The 20,383-nt window shown below is 36.4% G+C and overlaps 1 protein-coding gene across 5 annotated transcripts in view; it reads right to left on the reverse strand.

The window, feature by feature from the left end:
- Window positions 1-2,347: 2,347 nt before the first annotated feature.
- SF3B1 (splicing factor 3b subunit 1) overlaps window positions 2,348-20,383 on the reverse strand; it is a 42,640-nt gene continuing 24,604 nt past the window's right edge. For 3 of the 5 annotated variants that reach the window (XM_030327284.1, XM_030327285.2, XM_032594458.1), the window contains 18 exons: window positions 18,872-19,084; window positions 18,510-18,631; window positions 16,679-16,876; window positions 16,478-16,579; window positions 15,747-15,926; window positions 14,692-14,778; window positions 14,298-14,568; window positions 13,623-13,768; window positions 13,363-13,509; window positions 13,099-13,224; window positions 12,159-12,380; window positions 11,479-11,661; window positions 11,277-11,388; window positions 9,677-9,797; window positions 9,255-9,386; window positions 7,864-8,136; window positions 5,006-5,222; window positions 2,348-4,715 (listed from right to left, as the gene is read on the reverse strand). In XM_030327284.1, the coding sequence (XP_030183144.1) occupies window positions 4,557-4,715; window positions 5,006-5,222; window positions 7,864-8,136; window positions 9,255-9,386; window positions 9,677-9,797; window positions 11,277-11,388; window positions 11,479-11,661; window positions 12,159-12,380; window positions 13,099-13,224; window positions 13,363-13,509; window positions 13,623-13,768; window positions 14,298-14,568; window positions 14,692-14,778; window positions 15,747-15,926; window positions 16,478-16,579; window positions 16,679-16,876; window positions 18,510-18,631; window positions 18,872-19,084 (3,011 nt within the window). In that variant the 3' untranslated portion in view covers window positions 2,348-4,556. Of the gene's footprint in view, window positions 4,716-5,005; window positions 5,223-7,863; window positions 8,137-9,254; window positions 9,387-9,676; window positions 9,798-10,192; window positions 10,263-11,276; window positions 11,389-11,478; window positions 11,662-12,158; window positions 12,381-13,098; window positions 13,225-13,362; window positions 13,510-13,622; window positions 13,769-14,297; window positions 14,569-14,691; window positions 14,779-15,746; window positions 15,927-16,477; window positions 16,580-16,678; window positions 16,877-18,509; window positions 18,632-18,871; window positions 19,085-20,383 lie in introns of those variants that run through there. The other 2 variants (XM_030327286.1, XR_004344037.1) reach the window with 2 other exon arrangements.

Genomic DNA, 20,383 nt, shown 5'->3' on the forward strand with positions numbered 1-20,383 from the left:
GCAGAGGGTAGAGAGAAAGCGTCAGCTCTCACATCTCTTATGAGGGCACCAATCCCATTCACAAGGGCTCCAACCCTAGGACCTAATCACTTCCCAAAGGTTCCATCTCCTAATACCATCCCATTAGGGATTAGTTTCAACATATGAGTCTTAGGGGACACAAGTTTTTAGTCCTCAGCACAGGCTTATTGTTTTAAAAAGCAATTGATTTTACACAAAAACAAAATTTCTTTTGTTCCTTCCCTTTTGATTTCACCTAGGTTTCAGTAATGTACCATCCTGAGAGTATCCTGACGACCTCTTGTGTGCCATAAGGCCCACTTACTTCCATACCTCAATGGGTATTTCCATCTCTTATTAACCATATCCTTACTACATTGGGAATGGAGTGGTCTCCTAGACGATCACTTCTCAAACTTAAATGAATGTATAAATCACCTGAGGATCTTACTAAAATGTAGATGCTCATTCAGTGGGTTTGTGGTGAAGCCTAAAGAAACTCCCAAGTGACACCATGCTGCTGATCTCCAAACTGCACTTTTGAATAGTGATGCCCTAGATATTTAAGCACATGAACAGTTCTTCCTTGGTGATCCTGTTAGTGCTGATTTTCTTCCCAAATGTGTAATCACATTTGGTGATCAAAATTATGCTGAGTATGCACTTGCATATTACATATGTAACCTACTATAGATACCAGTGGCTAAACGTCACCAGGTTTTCAAGTGTTTTGAATTTTTTATTCAAGTTTCATTTTCCTCATTTAGGTCTAATTGTGAAGTAGCAGTAAAACTGTTTAAATTTTGCTTTGATAGGCCCTGGGCAATTTTTCATGACTACATTCCACCACACTGTCTTCTTTATGGACTCAGGGAAAGATGTTCTCTTCCTGTCCAAGAAAATCCATCTGCGTCCTGACTTCCACCTCTTTCCACAAGAAACTCAGTTATCTGTTTTCTCTTGTTCATCAGCCCCCTTCTGTCTTATAGTTCCAAATTTTTCTATAGTAACATTGACAGAAAACTTTCCTAAAAATACACTATTTAAAAAAATAGAGTAATTTCGCAAAATTTTAATTGCTAGATTTCGGTGGAGGATACACTGACAGGTGTTCATTGTACCACTCTTCCAACTTTTCTCAATATTTGAAATTTTAAAGTTTAGAGCAGAGTTAGACACAGAAACAATGAACAATTTTTCCTATTTGTGAGTTTCTGGCCCAGGACAAACGTATTCCAGGGTAAGACTTCAGACTATAGATCTCCTTCAGTTTCTCATTCACTAACTTATTACAAATCTCCTTCCAAAAAAAAATGTATTAGGCCATTAAAAAAAAAAAAAAAGCTTATGTCCAACATGATACATAAGCATATTCTTTCATAGTCTTTTTAGATTATAAAATAAACTATTAAGAATTTTTAAGTTTTCCTAGAATGAACACTAGAAATGTCGCTGACCTACACTCCCTATAGTTTACTTACTCCCTCCTGCCTATAAACCTTGACTGCCTTGCAAATCTAAATTCTCTATCATATCACCTTAAAATCTATGGCTTCATATCCATATCTCTTTTAAAAAGGGGAAAGGCTCCATTCCCTGCCTGGCCTCTTTCTCCCAACAGGTGACAAGCTGGGCCTTGAACTGCATTCCAAGTAGAACACTGAGCCACTGGCACTCTTGCCCCTGCACTCCACACTTGGCTCCACCTGGACCACAAGCTGCTCTGAGGACCTGAGGTCAGTTGGCATCTTACATGCTTTCATCTTGCTTTCCCCAAGACCTGTGTGGCACTTAACCCAAGGTAGGTGTTTAAGTATTTGTGAAATAGTATTTCTAGTCACTTCCTAGGCAAATGCTGCCCAAAATGAAAATGCTTTATACATCATGCTTTAATTTTATCCTGTTTAAACAAGTCTGAATGGTTCTCAACCTAGGGAAATCTTGCCCTGCAAGGGACACGAGGCATGATCTGGAGGCATTTTTAGTTGTCACAACTGGGGTGGGTGCTACTGGCATCTGTCAGGACAGGATCCCTACAATGAAAAGGTTATCTAACCGAAAATGTCAGTATGCCAAAACTGAAAAATTGTAATAGCTGTAGTTTCTATTTCCTTTAACCTAAGGGATTTAAGAAGCACTAGAAACCAAAGAGTCAAGCAATTAAACCCATAGATAGGGCGGCACTATTGTTTTCAGTTTCTTAATTTAAAGAAAAAGTTCTTGATTTTTCATTATGAAGTTCCCTTTTCTGGAAAACCACCCAAAGAGCAATATTATTTAAATGGCACAACCACAACACTGTAGTGCAACAACGATAGTCAACTAAGATTAAAAACTGGTCTAAGACTTTAGATATAATAAGTTTTATTCATCTGGTGGTACTTGATGCTCACAGGGCACCGTACAACAAATTTTAAAAATACAATATGAAAAAATTGAACAGCCAAAGAGATCAATTCCATTAGAGGGCCCACAGAAAAACCAACAAAAGCCCACAGAAAAACCCACCCACTGTCATCCCTTAAGAACATTTTCTTCCTGCTTAAGTTTGGCTTTAAGAAACACCAAAAGAAAGTGAGAAAGTCTTTGAACGAGTTAAAACTTCACATAGCGTCTTTCACATGAGTGTATCACAAAATGCTTTCCTTATTCAATAAGCATATAAAATTATCCAAACACCTATGAGCCTCTATTTGGTCCCATCCTTTAAGGTCATAGCTGTATTTCCCTCACCTGCCTTCAAATGATTTGCATCAGTAAAAGTCATATAAAGCGGTCTCTTTTGCTCCATTTTGCCACTACAAAGCAGATATGTTTTCCATAAACAGGAAGGGCCCAAGAAAATTGAAGTTACCCAACTTCTTGAGGTGAAAATACAACTAAATTTTTCCAAGACCAGTTTAAAACCAAATTCTGGCTTCGAAACCATTTTCTGCAATTTTCATGATTAGAAATTACTGAAGGTCATTTGACATAAACTACAAGGAATAGTAAGATGTAAAGTTATAATGGGGGCTACTGTTACAAAAACTTCAAAGAATAAAAAGATGATCTGGAAAATTGTGTTCTAGGACACGCTGACATGTTGTCACAATGTTACACAAGGAACAATAAGGAGTTACAACTTCTGCCTGAAGAGTCCTTTACTGCTCAGTATTCATATTGTAAAAGTCAGGCAATTACAAACTGTCATGTGAGCCTCCAACACAGGAAGCACTAAGTGTTAACCGTTGGAGGCACAAACTCCTTAGTCACAGTGTAACAGTTTTACTTAAAGTAGCAGAGCCATCCCATGCATACTCTGCTGTAGAATCTCATTTCCCATTCGAGTTCACCAAAGTACTAAAATAAGGAGGCAAAACTGCTATGGGTAGTCAAAGTACTAAAATGAAGAAATTTTTGGTCGGATTTCTGGGAAAAGCTGAAAATATATTTAAAGTAGTTGCCAAAATATGGTAAGCACTACCTTAATGCTTAGTTCCTCTAAAATTAAATGGTGTTCCAACTTACGCTTAACATCTATAGATCTAAGCAAACCTAGACATTTTAGCTGCTGCAATTGTGTAATAACACAGTACGTAATACGCAACTAGATGTGTCTCCCCTTTTCCATTATACTGCATTTCTTAAGGGCAAGGGGCAGGTCAAAAGCACCTTTGCATCCCCTACACTAAGCACAGTGGCTGGTATACAGTTTAAGTGTTCAACAAGTATTTACTGAATACATTGTTGAGTACTGGCTTATGACATGGGAAAGAGCCCAAAGATTGTCTTATTCTATTAGCAATACTTAAGTAGAAAGCAGTTTCAAAGTAGATACCTTACCCACTTTCTAGACACAGACTCAAGAGTTAGATATGACTTAAATCATTTCTCCTAAACATGTTCATAAAGCATTTTGAGAAATCAAGAGATGAAAGGCGCTATGTAAGTGCAAAATATTATTACTCAATACAGGTTAGCAAAGATGCTATATTCTCTACGGTGATAGAACAGTTGTGCTAGTTTGAGGTGAACAACCCCCAAAGCTACTACTCTTCTTGATGTCATTATCAACAGAACAATGGAATTGGACAAAGATGCCATCACTTTATATAGTTTATATTCTGCTAACTACTTTCTATAAACCAGGTAACAGAAAATAAAATTAAGCCACTTACTCTACACAAACCAATACTTTATCAAAGTTCCGCATTTTACAAGTCATGTTCAAAAAACACACACAAGTTAGCATTTTGTACACAAATGTTTATTTCTCAATTAAACATTCCCTTTAAACACAAGGAATGAATTCTAAATTTTCATAAAGATGAATTAAAAATGAAATTCCTCCAGTATAGTGTGTGTAATCGCTGTGTTCTTGGTCACTACTGGCATTTACTGTTTAACATCAAAAACAAAGACAAGTTATTTAAAAATCATGCTACTGGATTTCTAGCTCTTCCTCTATGACCAGTTCTACACTGATCTGCAATGTTTAAAAGTTTACATCACCAAATCGAAGCAAGTTTAAGAGGTGAAACAGCTGTGCATTAAACACAAAATAAACAATAAAGTTATAAGATATAGTCAAGTTCATAACGAATATAGGTGTTCTTATCATCATTGTAGATTCTTGGGTAATGTGCTATGAGAGCATCCTGTGAACCAATGTAGATGGAGTTGTAAATTTTCCAATACACGTCTCTGACTTTCCGGGCCGGGTGAAACAAACCCTAGAGTAATTAGAAGGTTATATTATTTCAATTTTCAGTAACATATATAACCTTAGCACAACTAACCAACAAACCATAAAGACGGGATTCCAAACATTTCTCTTTAAGAGAAAAAAACCTGACAAAGGCACAAAATTGCAACAACCTAAGACAAAATCTAATCTCTTCTCCCCCCACAACTGTTTTCCCATATGGTACAAACTAGCCTACTCATAATTAAGAACAGTGACTTAATTCAACTAATTTTTTTTTTTTTTAATGGAGTAACCTTTTAAAAATCTTAACCTTACCTGTAAACAATACTGTAACATTCTACATGGTCCAATAGCAACTCTCAGGCCCTCCAGGGCTCCCATAACTGCTTGAATTACATGGGGCGATGTCTCAAACACATTGGGCCATACATAGTTCAACAAGTGATTCAGTGAATCTTCACAACCAAATCCATAAACCCCAAGTGACATGTGTTGCACCACTGCACTAGCCGTCTGTCTGTGTACAAGGTCCCTGTAGCAGGTGGAAAAAGAAAAACCCTCTTGTTAAAATGGTCTTAGTTTTACAGGAAACACTTACCTGTCCTAATTTGAAACTAAATTACAAATTCGGTGCAGGGAACAAATGCAAACATCTCATACTTTATGTACCTGATATAAAATGCCTTTAGAATATACAACATTCTGTATCAGATTCAGGATTCCCCTTGAGAATTTTTACTTTAATGACACAAACTTCACTGTGGCTCAAAAATAAATAATTCCCAATTAACCTTTGAAAGGAATATGAGCAAGAGAGCCCTGTGCAGTGCACTTTTACTATGCTACTAAAGAGGGGATACATGACTCTTAGATATGAATAACAGTAATCTCATTTTAAACTCTTATCAATTTAATAGACTTGAAAAGTGATTCAACACTGCTATATAAGAGACAACTAAATTAAAATTAAAACCCCTCCCTTGTAAATTTTAAGTTTCATTCAAAAATGCAATTTGGGGAGAAGGACCAAAAATTTTTTCAAACCAACAGAGTAAGAATTCTATCATCTCCCATGTTAACTGAATTTATGACAAATCATGGAGTTATTTATTCTACAGTGACTCAGCTGGGAAAAACATCAGATAAGTTGGTGATGAGTATAAACAACAAGTTCATACACTTTGCCCTCAAAGGTAACAACACCTTAAAGACAGAAGAAAAAACACTGAACTTGCTAGCATCCTGATTTCTTACTTACTATAAAAACACTTAATCAAGTACACTTTATAGTAAAGCAGCATTCCTCATTAATCAATTTCCCAAAGGTATTTGTTTCTTTTCATTTGGAAGTTTTTGACAAGTTACACCTCAACTTAATAGTACACAGAGGGGCGCGTGGGGGGCTCAGTCAGTTTAGTGGCCAACTTCGGATCAGGTCAGGATCTCCCAGTTCATGGGTTCGTGCCCCGTGTTGGGCTCCAGAGCCTGGAGCCTGCTTCAGCAGGCAGCCTCTCCTTGCCCCTCCCCCACTCATGCTTTGTCTCTCAAAAGTAAATAAACATTTAAAAAATTTAAGAAAAAAATAGTACATAGAATATAAATTTTATTTTATTTTATTTTTAATTTTTTTTTTCAACGTTTATTTATTTCTGGGACAGAGAGAGACAGAGCATGAACGGGGGAGGGGCAGAGAGAGAGGGAGACACAGAATCGGAAACAGGCTCCAGGCTCTGAGCCATCAGCCCAGAGCCTGACGCGGGGCTCGAACTCACGGACCGAGAGATCGTGACCTGGCTGAAGTCAGACGACCAACTGACTGCGCCACCCAGGCGCCCCCATAGAATATAAATTTTAACTGCAGGTCACATACTTTGATGGCTGCACTCTGATGGTCAGGCACACCTCACTGAGGAATATGGAACAATATGCTTCTGATTTACTGGGCCCCAGGTGGCTAGACTTTTACAGAACCTGATTGTTAGTCTGTCTCTATGTCTTGCATGCATTTATACCTTGTTGGTAACTTGTTGATCCTGTTAAGCCTCCCTTTTGGAACGTCATGAATAAGTAACTTTAATGTGTACACAAGACTAATTGAATTATTTCTAATTTGGATACCTTATCTTTCCTGAAAAATAAAGAGCTAAAACAGTCATTTCCCTTACAACTTGGGACTTTTTTGTTTATTTATTTTGAGAAGAGAGAGAAAGGGGAGGGGGAAGTAGAGAGAGAATCCCAAGCACGCTCTGAGCTGTCAGTACAGAGCCCGACATGGGGCTTGAACTCATGAACCGAGAGATCATGGACTGAGCCAAAGAACAAAAATCAGATGTTCAAGTGACTGAGCTACCCAAGCACCCCTTCCCTTACTACCTGGACCCTGAACCTTTCTTTACATGAATTACTTTGGTGTTTAAAGCTGTATGTCGGTCCAGATAGTTAAAGGTATCAGGAATCTATCAAATAACTCAAGCAGTCCTGTATCAGTGGTCAATGTCTGAATAACTGGGGGCCTAAAATGGGAATAATATAACTATGTTCAGTAGTTACAAAGCCTAATAATAATCTTTGCTTCGCATGCACTAATAAAAAGCTAAATAGATCAGGTCTCTTTGCCACACCAATAAGCTCATGCTCATCATTTCCTCCAACTATATTTGACTTTAATTAATTTCTTTCCTTGTCCTTTATTTTAGAGAGAGAGTACACACCTGGGGAAGAGGAGCAAGGGGAGAGAGAATCCCGAGCAGGCACCACGCTAAGCGTGGATTTGAAGTTTGATCATCACATGATCCTGGGATCATGACTTGAGCTGAAATCAAGAGTTGGATGCTCAACCAACTGAACTGCCCCTGCACCCCATGACTTCAATTAATTTTTAAAACAAAAGTTTACCAATCACTGCTTTTCAAAATGTATTTTAGTCTAAAGATATGAAAGGGGGGCTTAAAAGGGGAGGGAGCACCTAAAAAAGAAAATTTGGGGATCCACTATAGCATACATGTTATTTGGAGAGAATGGTCATATTCACTTCCATAAAAATTCAGTCTCATATTCCCCCTTCTTTAACTGCATCACTAACAAATAGGTCACATAATAATTATTTCAATAAGTTCTAAAATAAAGGAAGAATTATAACGATTTCTTTCTTGCATTTAATTCAGGTCACTTACCTATCCATTAAAGCATCTTCAAGTAATGGTGTTACAGCATAAATGTAGTCCTTTCCCATTTCACCAATATATTCAAACAAGAAGGAAAGTGATTTTAAGACTCCATTTTGGACATTCAGCTCAGGAACTCTGTATTCATTCATTAAGGCAGGTAGTACTGTGAAGGGTGAACACGTTTCGGCAACAATAGCTATTGCTACAGTGGTACAAACTCTGTTCTGCCTTTCCTGAACTTTGAGGTTGTTTAAGAGTGTAGCCAATACATCATGAGGACTGAAAAAAATAAATGTGTCAGCAATCTGTCAGATTGTAAATCAAATTTTGGAAAGAAAAAAAAGTAAAGGAATAAAACTTTATGGTAAATAATTATTGGCAACTTTGTAATTTTATGATTAAATACAATAATGTCACTTAGCACCGGTACTTATTTCTACTTAAAAACTTCATCAAATTAAAATATATGTTGAAGAAAAAAATTCAAATGGTTAGTAATTTTCAAATGTAATTTTTAGTCTTTAGTGAACTTCCTAAAATATAAAGAAGTTTTAGACTGAACAATTCTAGACTGGTCAAAACATGGCCACCAGAGCTAGGCAGTAGTATCCAAACTGTGGTCTCTCATGCCTCAATACATAATCTACTTTTCTTTTCTTGCCTTCCCGCCCACACACCTTTGTAACATCTATTCACTAAGCATTTATTTCACCACAGACACTGAAGCTAAAAAAGCACAAAAGCTATTCATTGCAAAAGTCTTAACTATACCACCGCTGAAATAAATTATTCTACTACTGCTACCAAAAGACAGGGAGGGGGTAAGGAGACTCTAATTAATCTGGGTTTTATTATGTTGTATTGCTTAAAAATATTTTGTTATTAAACCACATGTATGTGTGGTATCTCATTTTGTACAATGACTACTTCTTCTAGTTTGGTTCTGATGAGATGAGCAAATAACCACAAATTATCTACTAGTTATAATTTCAGTTGTCTGTGGATTCGCTTTAGAAAAATATTTTAAAAACACAAAGTATTAACATGAGACCTGAATTATGCTCATTGTTTTATTAAGAACTGCCCTTAATATTTTAAACAATACCTGAAAGGGACCAGCTAAAATCTGAAATTATTCTAAAGATGGTACTGTTTTCCTTTCTGAAAATACCTGAGGTGTGATTAAAATAAATTTTAAAACTCTCCATACATTTTAATTCAATTTAAAATTTAAGAAAACATTTCAAAAACTGGAGGTCAGTGTTAAACGATATGCTTTCTCACCTGCATTATTCACACCACACTTTTAGAGATTACTACAGAAATAAAAGCATTTTTCAACACAGTGGGTTTATTACAAAATTAAAAATACATACATAAAAGTAAGTAATACTCACCCAATGGCCTTTGCAATGTAACCAAATGTGTTGACTGTGGCTCTACGAATAGCTTTTTTGTGAGCTTTTAAGAGCTCCAGAAGCTCAAAACAAATCCTCATCCATTCTCTCGCAGACACATACTCAGCTCCCCTAATTTAAAAAGAAAAAAGTTAATTCTGATAATAAGAAATTTTAGAAGGTAAACTTGCAAATTCAGTTCTCAAAACATGACTATCTACTCAGTTTAAGCAGTAATCTTAAAAATTATATTGCCACCTCTAATCACCATCTCAAATTGAAATTTCACAGAACATTTCACTGGATAGTCTTACCATATATGTTTGTATTAGCAACATTAAACATATTTGCAAAGTGAATAAAAAAGGAGCTAAACGTAAAAACCGATACTGTTCATAAAAATGTTTAGGTAATCTGCTTACCTGTCAGCAATACGTCCAACAAGATCAATACAATTCTCTTGTACTTTTTCATGCCTGTTCTTTAAGATGGGGGTGAGTCTAGGCAGGAGATCTTTAATTGGTGGGGTCATCTTATGCATACCTATTTAATAGAAGTCAACACACTATCAATAAACATTTGAACTATAACTTGTTCATTTTACCTTTTACTTAGCAATGTAATATAGATGACTAGGCATAAATATAAACTTACAGCTGCCTATGGAAAGAAAAAGCCCCATATTCTGACCAGACTCAGAATTGTTTTTAACTTTTTATTAACAACTTCTGATTATGCATAGAAATGAAAAGAAATTAGTGAAGTGATTTAAAAAATGATGGATACTCAACAACAGAAGAGTTTTATTTGGTTCTGAAATGTATTTGTACACTCATATTTAAATATGGGGACAGTTTATGTTCCGGCCATACACAACAATATAAGCCAGAGGCAGACATGTAAATTAAAGCAAAATTTTCCAGAAAGGGCCCCCTTACCCTTTAACTGCAAAACAAACAGATCTCCAGTCTCCCTGCAATGCAGGGCATACTTGGATGGTATTTACACCTATGAAGAGAGAAAAAAGGAGGCAGCTGGCAGGGGCTCTTGCTCTAACTAGAACTGCTTGTTCTGATTCTCTCTCCATTGCTTTTCCCATGTTTCCCTGACCAACAATATGGTTTACAACTCCCTGCAAACCAGAGCCCCTTAAGTGGCCAAGTAACTGATTTTTGGCAAGTAGCTATCTTCAAGTATAGAAGACAGGGCTAAATTGGGGATTACATGTCAATGCAATGGTTCAAAGATCTCCTATACTGCATAAAAACCCCTTACTAAAATGAGAAAAACAGTGGCTATCAGTCAGCTATTCTGACCTCCTGCTAGGTTATTTTGGCTCTTCTTAACCATACAGAAGTTACTTTTGCAGAAGTCATGTTCAACTAAAGATTAAAGAGAAGAGACCATTTGTTTGCTACATCATAATTTTCTTAAATAATGAAAGCTTTGCTCTCCATACCCAAGGGGACATTTGTAATGTACTTGTGTTTTGCTTTGGGTTAGAAAACTGAATGGATAAAGAATTGGATATAAATAAAAATGAGACAACAACTTGATAAATCCACTTTTCTCTCTGGTTATGTTCCTGAAACATGACAGCAAACAGAAAAACCTGCCATAATCATTTATTAATTCAAGGGTAAAGAAATATACAATATTTCGTCTCCTAAAACTAAAACTTCAGCATTGTTTCCTCACACCTTTCAAATACGTTTCAGGTGAGACACTGTTTTTATTAGGATTCTCTATTCCATGACTTCAAAGTTTTTTGAGTTGGTAACTATTCTCACCTCTCTTTACAGGTCCTAAACTTGCCCTCTTTTCTGTTTAAAGTACAATATAAATGAGTTTTAGGAAACAACTTTCGTGACATCCTGACTTAACTATGATTTTGAAGTGCTTAAAACCATGTATCAGACATCATTACTCAATTCCTAAATGTGATTCTGTATCTTACTTTCAAAAAAACAAACTTAAAAAAACAAAATAAAAAAATTCTTTCATGACCAGCAAATTCCATACCTATTACATTTACAATGGCCTTCAACGCTCCAAGAATGCTGCCCAATACTTCAGGGTACTCTTCACCCAAATACTCATACAAAACAACACCCAAGTGCCCCATCAATTTTTCCTGTAATAATAATAAAAAAAAAAAGTTAAAATGTTACTATTCACATGGAACTATTTGGTGGGAAAATAAGAATCTGATAGAAAAGTTTACCTCTTGACAAGTCTTCATGACAACAGCAGTTCGAGAAATCAAGTCAGCTGCCTGTTGCCTAACTTTTGCTGATTTGTTATTTAAACGCCACAAAACTGTACCACAGATCTGAGGCAAGTAAGGTTTGACTCGTTTGCCAAGAGCATTGACCACTGTGCCAAAGCCATTCAACATTACAGAGTCCTAAAAAAAGAAAAGCTACGTTAAATTTAAAAACTACATTCATTGAAACTACAATTCAGTTTGTGCCCGAATAGTTTAAATATACTAATATTCAGAGGTGCCTGGGTGGCTCAGTCGGTTCAGCGTCCGACTTCGGTTCAGGTCGTGACCTCATGGTTCGTGGGATCAGGCCCTGTGTTGGGCTCTGTGCTGATAACTCAGAGCCTGGAGCCTGCTTCAGATTCTGTGTCTCCCTCTCTCTCTGCCCCTTCTCTACTTGTACTTTCTCTCTCTCTCTCAAAAAAATAAAACATTAAAACAAATTTTAAATATACTAAGATTAATTTAACAAAATCAAATCTAAAAAATTTAAATCATAGACAACTGAAATGAGAACATGAGCATTTTTAAAATTTCAAATTCAATTACTTTTCAGTGATAATTATTAGGTTGAAAAGTAATGTGTTTTACAAATATGAAGGTCAGCAGCAATTTGTTGTAATAATCTGTATCATTACCTCTGTAGTCTGTTCTTGGAAAGCATAAAGAATACCATCAATCAACTGTTCTTCAAGTTTATGATCAATATCTGCTGCTCCCAAGTTGCCCATAATTTTCTCAATTGTCTCCATCACCATTTTTCTGTACTGTTCAGCTTCATCCTTCAGATCATCCACAATCCTGGAAATAATTTCTGCTGCACCTACTTTGTTTGCCAATTCCACAGTAGTATCAACTAACTAAAGACAGGAGGAAAGAAACCTTTTAGGTATTATCCAAGCCAGCAAATAGGCTGAGAACAGTTAATTCCGGTTTCAAAAACTTTTAAGAAAAAGGTAACCCAAAAAACATAAATGTGAGAGTAAGTCAAAATGATTTAAGGTAAGATTGTACTCATGTTTCACCTAGCCCAGATTAAGTATTTCTTTTAACTAGACAAAGACATTAATTCATAGTTGAGTATTTATCCTAGAATGCAAAATCAAAATGGAAGTTAATTAGCTGACTAAATACATCTCCTTTTATAATCAAGTACATATTTTGAGACCAGGGCAAAAACAATGTTTAATATTCATTCAAATTAACTAAAGAATTAGTTGAAAAGATTATTTAAAAATATTTTCTTCAGTAGGTTCCATGACCAATACGAAGCTTCAACTCACAACCCTGAGATCAAGAGTCATATGCTCTACCAACTGAGCCAGCCAGGCACCCTTTGAAAATATGTTTTACGGGGGGCCTGAGTGGCTCAGTTAAGTGTCTGACTCTTGATTTTGGCTCAGGTCATGACCTCACGTTCCTGAGATAGAGCCCCTTAAACCCCATGGTGGGCTCTGCACTGGGTGTGGAACCTGCTTAAGATTCTCTCTTCCTTTTCCTTTGCCCCTCCCCAACTCATGCTCACTCTTAAAAAAAAAAAAAAAAAAGATAAAATATTTTTTACAATGAAAAGTTTACCTGTCGGTAATTTCTTCTATCCAAAGCCATTCTGTGTTGCCAGAAGTGTTTAAAAAAAGGAGGAAGAATCTCTGTTTTAATGTAGTTTGCTTCTACACCATCTGTTCCACAACACTGCTTTACCACCTAAAAGGTTAAAAAATAGTAGTAAATACAGTCTTGGTTTAACAATAGTTAAATAGTTTTGGGCTTTAACATTCTCTGAACCATGAAACACACCCAATTTACGTGAACCAATCCATGACAACAATTTGGAATACTTACCTTCAGCACAATTTTCTTCATTTCTTCATCAGGTGACTGAAATTCTCGAATAAGGATTAACATCACTTCTCTAGTATAGTAGTTGGCATATTCTGCATCCATAAGAGGAATAAGATAGCCAATAGCCTTTAAGAAAGCAGCCAGACCCTATTTTAAAGTAAAAAAAAATATGTATACTTAGTAAGTTAGATTTAATTGCCTTAACTTCAATGAGTGGAAATGAAAAGAAAAATAAAATCTATCTGGTGAACCAAACCTACCTTTCCTCTGTGTTGACGGATACCCTTCCATAGAGGCTTTAACACAGAATCAAAAGATTCGATACCATAAGGAGTTGCTGCTTCAGCCAAGGCAGCAATGGCCAAAGCACTAATGGTCCGAACTTTCTGTTGCTCATCCACAAGACCTAGAAAAAACCAAACACAGGTTGTAACTAAGTGACAACATTACTTAATTTTCACAAGCTCATTATTTAGTCAAAATGAAGAATCTGTTCATACTAGACAAAATTAGACAAAAGCCAATATGAACCAAAGCCTATTAGCAGATAACGTAATAAACCCCATCACAAATTACATGGGGTTTTTGTAGGTAGAACCCTTCCATTTATCTCTCCAAATCAGTAGCCCAAATTTCAGGACACCTATTTTACAAAAGATGAAGTAATGGGGCGCCTGGGTGGTTCAGTCGGTTAAGCATCTGACTTTGGCTCAGGTTATGACCTCACTGCTCATCTTGAGTTCAAGCCCTGCATCGGGCTCTATGCTGGCAGCTCAGAGTCTGGAACCTGTTTCAGATTCTGTCTCCGTCTCTCTGCCCCTCCCCTGCTCAAACTCAGTCTCTCTCTCTCTCGCTCTCAAAGATAAACATTAAAAAAAAACTTTTTTAATAAGTAAAAATAATTTTTAAAGAGACGAAGTTATATCACAACTTACCATGCTCAATGATTTCAACTAAACTTCTGAGATGTGGCAAGATGGCACAGCCCATAAGAATAGCTATCTGCTGTACAATCTTAATACCAGTGTGTCTCGCTTGCCAGGACTTCTTACTTTTACACACAGCTTTTAAGAAGGGCAACAATGAAGGAATGCCCAGGGCAGAGGCTACAACAGCAAAAGCTCTAGCTGTTGTGTTACGAACATACTCATCCATGTTATCTATATCAGGTCTCATGGTAGAGATCATAGTAGCCAGACCAGCAGCCTAAAAAGTCAAGAAGGACACTCATCAGCTGATAACATTAACCCTCAACGCTTTCCTTCTATAATCAAATAATCCCATCAATGGATACAAAACTTTCTTCTCTAGAAATATAATGTAAATTACCTTTGCCAAATTAGAAATAATCTCTCGACCTTCCACTCTAGCATAGTAATCTTCATCAATTAGCAATGGTTCAATGACCACAAGGATCTAAAAAAGAAAAAGAGCTACACTTTCACACCAATTACTAATGTCATACTCGTGTAAGAAAATTAAATACATATTGAAAAAACTTTATTATAGGTCATTTATGTAATTTATACACACAAGCATACAAAACATATTTTGCTAGGAAATTTATAATTACCAGGACTTTGTAACAAGGGACAATTAAAAATTTTAATTACACAATTTTAAACCCCATATAAAAACTGGGGAGAACTGTTCATCACAGAGTAACAAATATTCAATATTTAAAAAAATAACAACTTCTGGAGCGCCTGGGTGGCTCAGTCAGTTAAGGATCCGACTTTGGCTCAGGTCATGATCTCATGTCTCGTGGGTTCAAGCCCCACATCGGGCTCTGTGCTGACAGCTCAGGGCCTGGAACCTGCTTCATATTCTGTGTCTCCCTCTCTCTTTGCCCTCCCCCACTTACTCTTTCTCTCTCTCTCTCAAAACCAAACATTAAAAAATTAAAAAAAAAATTCATAAAAAAAAAAACTACACTGATCTTCATTTAACAATTCTAAGCCATTATTACCACCAGCAAAAAGATGGGTCCTTAACACCAAATGGCATGCTACAGACATGTATCTTTTCTTACCCTAACATAATACCAATAAAAGTAAATGAAAAAGTATGAATAATATGAAACCATTTTAATCAAGATGACAAAAAGTTCCTTCAATATCTACACACATACATTTGTATACGTGTGATATATACTTGTGCAAAGAAAAAGGTCTAAAAGGACATATAAATATAATATTGGTTAACTCTGTGGAGTGTCTTACAGGGGGGTGAAATTTCCCTTTTTTGTTGTGAATGCATGCATCAGCTATTACCTTTTAAGAATTTTTTAAATTTCACAAATAATAAGTGACTTAAGAAATCCATTAATTGTTTTTATATTAAAAATTATCCAACTATTAGAAACACTAATTAGAACAACACACCTTGTGCACATATGGTCGAACTAAGTCATCAAGTTTGTATAATATTCGATCAATAACTTTCACAAGTAAATGACGCTCTTGATCCTCAAGTGTAGGAGACATCAGTAGAGGAAGAATCTGATTAAACAAAGGACCAGCTCCAAATTCACGAGCTTTATCAGTAATCTGACGCAATGCAGCCTGGGGGGGAAAAAAAAGAGTAGAAGGTATATTCCCTTATAATTAAGCATTCTGAAAGAACTAATTACTCCATGATTTTCTTTACCTTAATATTTTTAGTATAAACTTCACAGACATCTTACACATTAGCATAAGTGCATTCCCATCAAATTACTCTGAAGTTAGAGGGGCGTCTGAGTGGCTCAGTCACATCTGACTCTTGATTTTGCTTCAGGTCATGATCTCACAGTTTCTAAGATGGAGCCTGCTTGAAATTCTCTCTCTCCCTTTCTCTCTGCCCCTCCCTGGCTAGCGCTCTTGCAGATCTCTGCATCTCTCAAAATAAATAAACTTAAAAAAAAAATTTATAAAAAGGCCCGGAGAACAAAAAGGAGAATCTCATTTTTCAGCATCTGTATTAGCATAAAGCTGTTTGATTAAAAAAATTAAATCCTTCATACTACACCTTTCTTTCCCTTACACTATGCCCATGGTAAAGATGAAGAGATTAATTATAAATTTCTAAACATAAAACTATAGTGAACATGACGATGTAATGAACTAGTACTTACCTTTCTCATTGGAGGTGTTCCATTCTTAATTTTTAAAAGGAGCTTCATTATTTTTCTCTCTTTTTGCTCTTCTGGACTAAGTGTTGATTCATCAACATCAACCTAACAGCAAAACAAAAAGAAAATGCAGTTAGATTAAGATACTGTGATTTGTAAGTCCTAAATAAAAAATGGTATTTCAGTTCTGCTATTATCACTTACCAAAAGTTTATCAAAGTACTGAATATCATCAGGTTTTAAAAATGGCAGATTCCCAGATGGTTGGTCATTAACACTTTTCATTGTTCTATCTTCAGTTTGCATGTGGAAACCAGTCATACCACCCAAAGGCGTTGGAGTTGCTGTCAGCTTTCGAGCTGGAGTTCGAATAGGAACATAACCAGCTGGAGGGGGAAGTACCTAATACAGTTAAAAGACAGTTTAGGATTTTCTTGACTTTATAAAATAACACAGTAATATTTGTATTTAAAATATCTTAACAGTTTATTAGCTAAGAAGCTTCCTGCTTGTTCTATCATTTAAAATCTGTATGACAGGGACACCTGGGTGGCTCAGTGGGTTAAGCATCCAACTTCAGTTCAGGTCACATGATCTCACAGTGCAGGAGTTTGAGCACCGCATCAGGGTCTGTACTGACCAACTCAGAGCCTGGAGCCTGCTTCAGATTCTGTGTCTCCCTCCCTCTTTACCCCTCCCCGCCTCATTCTTGTTCTCTCTTTATCTCAAAAGGAATAAACATTAAAAAATTTTTTTTAAATCTGTATGACAGACATTTCTCATTTGCTGATTAAAAAGCACATTAAGAATATTAGTAATGTGGGGAAATGAGGAGATACATGAAGCAGGCTTATAAAATTCTGATCACTCTCAAACATTAATCTATATAAACATGTTGGTGAGCCGACATGTCATAAATGGAAATAAGTTCACAAAGTACACATAATATATAAAGGGTTAATTTTAATAAAGTTAAAATTTAGATTCATACAAATCTCTGCACCATAAAAGCAAGAATCTTAGTATTTAAGTTGCTTGACAAAATGTATAAAAACTAAATCTGGGGTGCCTGAGTAGCTCAGTCAGTTGAGCGTCTCCTGATTTCAACTCAGGTCGTGATCTCGTCATGGGATCGAGCCCAGTGTTGGTCCACTCAGTGCAGAGCCTGCTTAAGAGTCTCTCTCTCCCTCTGCCCCTCTCCCCTGCTCGTGCTCTCTAAAATAAAAAAAACAAAAAACTAAAACCAAAATATTTACCAAGGTCCTATAAAATACACCATTTGATTAAACCAAGAAATTTACTTAAGATTCACTAAGAAAGATTTTTATCTCCTATGGATATTAAGGTAATCAATGACTGTAACTGAGAAGACATTCAGGAAGTCAACAGTAAGTTGCAGAAATGTCTATACCCACAGCATTATGTGGAGGCTACAAGAAGTTTAAAGCAGAAATTCATGCACACTTGAAACACTCTAATACAAAACTAACAAGGGGGAAAAACATACATATACAAACTCTTAAAAGCAATGGGCACCAGCAATATAAGGCTCTGTAGAGGCCATCGGAATCTAGTTCCAGCTATATGACCACAGACTACCTTTAGACCAGCAAATGGTCCCTGAATGCCAGGTACATTTTATAACTCAAAATTAACTTGATACAGTAAAAACAATATTCTTTGTGTTCATTTGCAATCTATGAATTTAAATACACAAAATCTTGTGAAACACAAAGTAAAATAACCATGATCTAATGTGAGCTTAATCCTGAGACTATGATGAACTGAGGCAACAAGCTATTCCATATCCCAAAGGCAGCAAGTTCTCAAAGTATGGTCCTAGAAGTCCTTGAAATTTCTCACTTTCCAAAAGCAATAAAAGCTTTGTATCATTCAGTTTTTTCAACTCTATTACTTTTTGGAAATAGCTAAAAGAATTAGCAGTAGTAAATTTGGGCAAAGCCAATGTAAACCTGACCAATTAATTTTTTCAAAGAACACTTAAAGAAAATTCACATTATAAATACCACATTACCTTATATCCTTCTGGAAACATGGCATCTAATTCTTCATCAGAAAGTGGACGGTTTCTCTCATCAATTTCTCTTTCCCACCTCCAAGCTTGAAGCTGTTCGGGAGTCATACTCATTATGTGACCTACCAAAAAAAGCAAATTTCTGTAACAATCTATAGCGTTAAGTCTTTATCATTACATAGGTCCTTGGGATATAAAACAGTTAACCTCATAATTGCTTTATATTATCAACTCAAATCAAGACTTCTTTTTATATCTGGTCATTCTTGCTAAAAATAAACATTAATAACATACAGAATACCTCAGAGAAAAACATTCAAAATATTTCCGGTAAAAAGTATTTCCAATGGGAAAGTTTCTACCTGGAGTAGGGGTAGCCATGTTCATGGCTGGTGTGCCAATTGGTGTCTTTCCAGGTGTCAGAACAGGAGTGCTTCCACCCATCTGACTAGCTGGTGTTTCATCCCAACGTGACTTTCTTTTACTGGCTCCAGGAGTTGGTGTTTCACCAATTGAATCTCCACCTCGATCTGTTCGAGGAGTCTCAGCCCATCCGCTTCCATGCCCAGGAGTATCTTTAAAGAAAAAAAGTAAATAAATATAAAATTTTAACCACTGTCAAAAAATTAGTGTATTCTCAAAGATCTAATATTGAAATGGATCAAGTTAAAAAAAAGGATATTCTTAAAATGCAGACCCACTTAAGAGTTTTAATTTTCATTTCGTCTTTATTCTCTTTCATTTTTTCTTTCCCAATGATTACAAAAGCATAGTAACCACTGAGGAGTAAGAAAACAAAAGTATTTTTTTTTTAATTTTTTTTTTAATGTTTATTTTTGAGACAGAGAGAGACAGAGCATGAACGGGGGAGGGTCAGAGAGAGGGAGACACAGAATCGGAAACAGGCTCCAGGCTCTGAGCTGTCAGCACAGAGCCTGACGCGGGGCTCGAACTCACGGACCGCGAGATCGTGACCTGAGCCGAAATCGGCCGCTTAACCGAATGAGCCACCCAGGCGCCCCACAAAAGTATTTTTTTAACCATGCATACTATCACAACCCAGAGACAACCACTTTATGCATCTTGAGCCACTTTTCATTTCTCCATACGGTTGATATTACTCTGTACATACAATTCTATACTGCTTCTTTCATCTACTATATGTTAAGCACTCTCCCCATCACTAAAAATTCTTTATAAAAATATAGCAGATGTACTATGAAGTCTTAACCTGCCACAGCTAATCTTATAAAGAACAAGACACATGGAAATGCAAACTGGTGTAGCCACTCTGGAAAACAGTATGGAGGTTCCTCAAAAAACTAAAAATAGTACTCTATGACCCAGCAATTGCACTACTAGGTATTCATCCAAGGGACACAGGAGTGCTGTTTCGAAGGGTCATTGCACCCCAACGTTTATAGCAGCACTATTGACAATAGCCAAAGTACAGAAAGAGCCCAAGTGTCCATCGATGGATGAATGGATAGAGATGTGATGTGTGTGTGTGTGTGTGTGTGTGTGTACACACACACAAATGGAGTATTACTTGGTAATCAAAAAGAAGGAAACCTCGCCATTAGCAACTACATGGATAGAACTAGAGAGTACTATGCTAAGCGAAATTAGAGAAAAACAAGTATCGTATGACTTCACTCATATGAGAAATTTAAGATACAAAACAGATTAACATAAGGGAAGGGAAGCAAAAATAATAGAAAAACAGGGGAACAAAACATAAGAGAAAATAATATAGAGAACAAACAGAGGGTTGCTGGAGGGGTGATGGGTTAAATGGGTAAGCAGCATTAAGAAATCTAGTCCTAGGGGCGCCTGGGTGGCGCAGTCGGTTAAGCGTCCGACTTCAGCCAGGT

This window comes from Lynx canadensis, chromosome C1 (genome assembly GCF_007474595.2).
Source record: "Lynx canadensis isolate LIC74 chromosome C1, mLynCan4.pri.v2, whole genome shotgun sequence".
NCBI lineage: Eukaryota > Metazoa > Chordata > Mammalia > Carnivora > Felidae > Lynx > Lynx canadensis.